The sequence below is a fragment of the Montipora capricornis genome, chromosome 10 (assembly GCF_036669925.1).
Source record: "Montipora capricornis isolate CH-2021 chromosome 10, ASM3666992v2, whole genome shotgun sequence".
Lineage (NCBI taxonomy): Eukaryota > Metazoa > Cnidaria > Anthozoa > Scleractinia > Acroporidae > Montipora > Montipora capricornis.
Window position 1 is genome coordinate 14,380,801 of NC_090892.1, and position 5,000 is coordinate 14,385,800.

General features: G+C 43.3%; 1 protein-coding gene and 1 non-coding gene across 3 annotated transcripts in view; both read right to left on the minus strand.

The window, feature by feature from the left end:
- Positions 1-330: 330 nt before the first annotated feature.
- The window catches only part of LOC138019853 (protein FAM199X-like), a 13,707-nt gene continuing 9,037 nt past the window's right edge, over positions 331-5,000 (minus strand). For both annotated transcript variants that reach the window (XM_068866796.1, XM_068866797.1), the window contains 3 exons: positions 4,227-4,285; positions 2,229-2,357; positions 331-568 (listed from right to left, as the gene is read on the minus strand). In XM_068866796.1, coding sequence (XP_068722897.1) covers positions 503-568; positions 2,229-2,357; positions 4,227-4,285 — 254 coding nt within the window. In that variant the 3' untranslated portion in view covers positions 331-502. The remainder of the gene's footprint in view (positions 569-2,228; positions 2,358-4,226; positions 4,286-5,000) is intronic.
- Trnag-gcc (transfer RNA glycine (anticodon GCC)) lies at positions 731-803 on the minus strand. Its single transcript has one exon. It is a non-coding gene; the product is annotated as a tRNA-Gly (tRNA).

Below are 5,000 nucleotides of genomic sequence, written 5' to 3' on the forward strand. Positions count from 1 at the left end.
ATCAGTGCGCTTCAAAGGGAAATATGTTGAACTCTTCGATTGTTCAACGCTTGGCTCGGAGGATAAGAGGTTTCGTTTTTTAGATGAAAGGGGCTGTCACTTGAGTCTGCGTAGCAGGCAGTTCAGTGGATAAATGAAACTTCTTTCAATCGGGGTCGACTTTCGAGTGATCATTGCCACGAGAAAAGCAAGCGAAGAGGGAAGGGTGAGGAGAACGTTAACCCAGAAATTGCTTTAAAAACAACCACAATCAAAGCTTCGTGACCAAAAATAATGTCTGTCGAGCTGACGTAGTTTAACTTACGAACAACAGAGATAACTTCGAAAAACTATTGGACTGAACAGTTTTTAAGAACCCCAATCACAAGCCATTTCAATCTTCTTAAATTTTGTCCATCACTGCCTCTTTTTGTATTTGCTGTTTTATTCAAACCTTCCATCGACGTTTTAAGTGGTAATTCAGTTTTGCGTTTCGTTTGAGTTAGTTGCCTAGACTAGACAATCAACAAAGTATGTCGACTTCTAGGTCATTCGATTCTTCTTCATTTCTTGAACTCAATGAAATAACCTGCAAATAACGGCAAAAAAACTGTAACATGATTATTTTCTTTAATGAACGAAATGATATATGAAATGGATCGCACTGCGATGGACTGCGGATATGAAATCAGGTGAAGCTATGTTCCTCGCAATTATGAACGCACTTGCCTAGAGAAGCCTTAAAAATTCAGGACTTCAACGGGGTTTGAACCCGTGACCTCGCGATGGCGGTGCGACACTTTAACCAACTGAGCTATGAAGCCACTGATGTTGGGAACTGGTCATTTGGGAATCAATGAACGAATTGCTAAAATTGCGTTCATAACTGCGAGGATCATTTTTTTCTTTAATCGATTCTTCCCACCTGAGAATGACTCTCACAGATATTACTTTGTCAAACGTAAACGATTGGGGTGGGGTTGGGGGGGGGGGGTGGGGGCTTCAGGGACCGAAAGGCCAACTTGTCCCCAGTCGTCTCTAATATGCGCCACTGATGAAGGGAATTGTGGGAATGAGAAGAAGAAAGAGGAATCTCTTCTTCCGCCCTCCCTATTCTCCCCTGCGCGCATCTCCCGCGCGACTTCCCCCTCGCGCCCACACTTCTGGGAGACGAAATTCAATTACAGTGTTGTTCATGAAAGCCGGGCACCCTGGCAGCGGTTTACTGAATATGCGGGAAAAGAAGATCTTAACAAGTGTTATTTAAATCCAAAAAGAAAATTGGGGGTAACCACGCATTTTTAGAAGATAATCAATCAACAAAATGCGTGGTTACCCCCAATTTTCTTTTTGGATACTAAGAGCACTTGCTAAGTTCTGCTTTCTCCCCATAGTTTTGCGCCGCGCAAAAATATCGCTGCATTAATAAGCACCACCCATAGGAAATCCGAGTGTCTCGACATGCGCAGAGCGTATGCGCAATAACAATAGTAGGCACCGTCCTTAACTCGACGAGAAGGAAAGGACTCCGCAGAAATCGCGTGAAGTCTTCACTGAGTATGCGCAAGCCTTTGCTTGGAGACACTTTCAAACCCAAGTCAAGTCTAGATCGTACTCCTAGACGCCATACTGATTTTCGTACTGAAGGCTCAATTTTGACCTTCGCCTTGTCAAATATATGATGCACGAGCTGCCTAAACCGGTTTGACCGGAGTGACTAGCCCATAAACTTGGGCGGCGGCGAAGTAAGGCGACTTAAAAGACTTGACACGATTTCTGCAGAGCCTCTCGTGCTCGACCTCTGGTGAATTTCAGAGAGGCTCTGCTCGCAGGGTGATCAAAAGGAAGAAGCGATCCAAATTCGCTTGTAAATTTGGAGTGACCCAATTTCTTACGAAAACAGGCAGACAAACGCAATTAACCGCACGACAACTTTAATAAACGATGTGAAGTGTTCCCTTCCTTTTCGGACCACTCGTGTCCTGGAACATATCGATACCGCAACGAAGGGCTTCTAAATTCCGCAATTTAGGTAAAGAAATGGGTGGTAAAAATACTTAGACCTCCGTGTTGGATACCAATACTGGGCCTGCATCTAATTACGAGCATTCCTGGGCATAAGTGGGTAAGACCCCGGGTGACGTCCAAACTTGCTAACCCAACAATAACAACCGACTTCTAACTTAACAACTCGTCCCACTGCCCCCCTCAAGCATGTTAAAGCTGCGGGACACCCGCTGACTTCATACCTCTTCATTCTCAAACAGTCCACTTCTTTGCTCCTTCATCATCTGGCGATGAACTCGTTTCAGCAGCTCTTTGTGTTTGGACGATTTTCTTGAAATTTTTTTCATGCTAAGATTTCCGCTGGCTTTCCTCTGTTGGTTAAATTTGTTATATCAAAACATTAACAACACTGCGAAACACTTGACTTTGTTGCAATAGTATTACATGTAAGGCATATAACTGCAACTATTTAACTATTGTCCCATGAGCGCGCAATGGGTACGAGTCGGTAAATAACCTACGTGCATAGCATCGAGTGAGCTATAACCAACGTCGTGGTTCTGCGTCGGTGGGGCTTATTTCCCTTTCGTAAACGGTCGTTGCCATTTTTTAGTTCTGTATTACACTCATTAGGTCTAAGAACTCAAAAGGTTGCGGTTACTGGGAGTTGTGTCTCGCTGGTCATATGAGTTAGGGTTCGGGTTAGGGTTCTGTTTAGGGTGAAGGCTAAGAAGCCAAGTTCGAGTCTTGAAATTTTCGGACTCTTTTTCCTCCAGTTTTTCTTCTATAAATGTTTTTTTTTTTCCTTTTTTGTCTTAATTTTTGTTAATAGTTCTTCTTAGTTTGTTTCTTTTAATTTTCTTTGAAGTGAAGTGTGTAGTCGACCGTTATAAATGGCATCGACCGTTTCAAATGGCAACAACCGTTCTGAGAAATGGCAACGACCGTTCCAAATGGCAACGACCGTTTACGAAAGGGAAATTTGCGTCGGTGGGGGGTGAAACACGAAGAATTTGGTTTTATCAAGAGTTGACGGAGCGGTTTTCAGTCGAGTGCCGTAAACAAATACCATTTAGTAATCACTTCGACCAATCGCAGCAGGTGCAAACAGCGCCATGAACCAATCCAAATTCGTAGCAATTTCATATAACTTTCTCAAAGAAGCGAATGTGAGAATGATCTGGGACTCGGATTTTTCCGAGTTCCCAATGGGTTCAATTGTCAACATTTCATTTAATGTGTGTACAACTTTCTTAAAGCGCGGGAAAAATCGGGCGTGCGAGTCGCGATTGGTTTTCCTTCTCATTGGTTGATAAACTGGCGCGAGGTCTTTAAGCCAATCACTAAGCGTAGCAATTGGTAAATTAACCACAGTACAAAAGATTTGGAAGCTGACGTTTCGAGAGTTAGACCTTCGTTAGAGCTCAGCTGGGCTAACGCTCCAGCGTTAGACCTTTGTCGTAGGTTTAATCGCGTATTGGAGCCACGGACAGCAACCGGAAGTGGAAGTTTCGCATTCTTGTGATTCTGCCCCAGTTTCGAAGAAAATCGTCTTTAAAGGACGAAAGACACTGAAAAAATACAAATTTGATCGCGTCAACACACGAGAAAAGGGAATAAGCCCCATTTCCGGTTGCCGTCCGTCCTCCAAAACGACGCATAACTCACAATGACACGGGTCTCCTTTCGGCTATACTCAGCTAAGCCTAACCTAGCCTGCGTTGCAGATCTTCCTCCATCATGCAGGCAACTTCATCTCTGTGCGCTTTCATAAAATGGGATCCAGTGGGAAAAGCAATTTTACCCCCTCCTATCTCTTCTTCACCATGTGATCAAGGCTGCTCACAGATCAGCATTTTCTCAAATTGATTATCAATTTCGTAACGTTGTTCAATTCAACTTCTTCGGAGAAGAGACTTTGCAAAACCCAGTCTAAATGTATCTATCAGTCTGGGACGAGCTCTTTAACGCGCGGTTACCGTTAACCAGCTGTTAAGAACAGTGCAGAATCGAAATCTTAAGGTTGTCGTGGTACTTGACGCAGTTAAGTGAAAAACAAACGTTACGCAACACATACATCGTAGTCAGTGCTGTCAGTCACAGAGGTGCACTGGCTTCCACTAGTCTGTCAGTGCTTTCTGTCTGTGTCGGTCTGTTTGAGGTCAGCAAGTGGATCAGTCAATCCAGAAAGAGCAAGGGAACACGTAAACACAAATGAACACTAATGAACTATGTCTTACCTTTGAATGCTTTCTGTGACTAAAATTTGTATTCTGTCTACAAGTTTCTGATTGTGAATCTGTGATAAAAAAAAAAAAACAACAACAACACCGGATCTGTTAACATTCAATTCTATACATACATCAATAATATACCTCTATCATGATGACGGCCGAATAAAATATTCTTTGGTTTTATTGCTAATAAGCCTTTCTAGCCTCGCTACGACGAGCAAATTTCAAAAGAACATTTTGTTTCAAAATGAGGGCGGCGTGTCTAATTAACATAAATACAAAAGAATGTAAAGAAGGTCTATATTATTATCAGTTCTGTTCGACTATAAACTTCTGTGTTAGCAAAACGTGATGGTTGCCACAGTAGTGTACAAAAGATATCTTTTGCAATTATAACACAAAATGAAGACAGAAGCAAGTCTTCATTCACAGCATACATCCATGAAGAGGAAGAAACGCAGGGATTTAAACAACAAGAACGCATGTTTGCCAGTTGTGGTCGTTGTCTGGTCAGTGCATGCGCCATGATTTCCGGCACTACTCGGCCCGTCTCTGTTGTTGCGTGGGGGCTCATGGCCGGGTTGCCAGGATTTCCCGGCCATAGAATCAGTCTCCATCTGGGAATTGGCTGCCAATAGTGGAAGTTCCTGCATGTTTCAGGCACCCACCCGAAACTAGTTCACTTAATCTTCCGAAAACTCCAAAAACACTGCCTCCCTTACAGTGCAACGCGCCTTACCGTGGCCACCTAACAAACTTTCACATTTGACAGCCTACGTA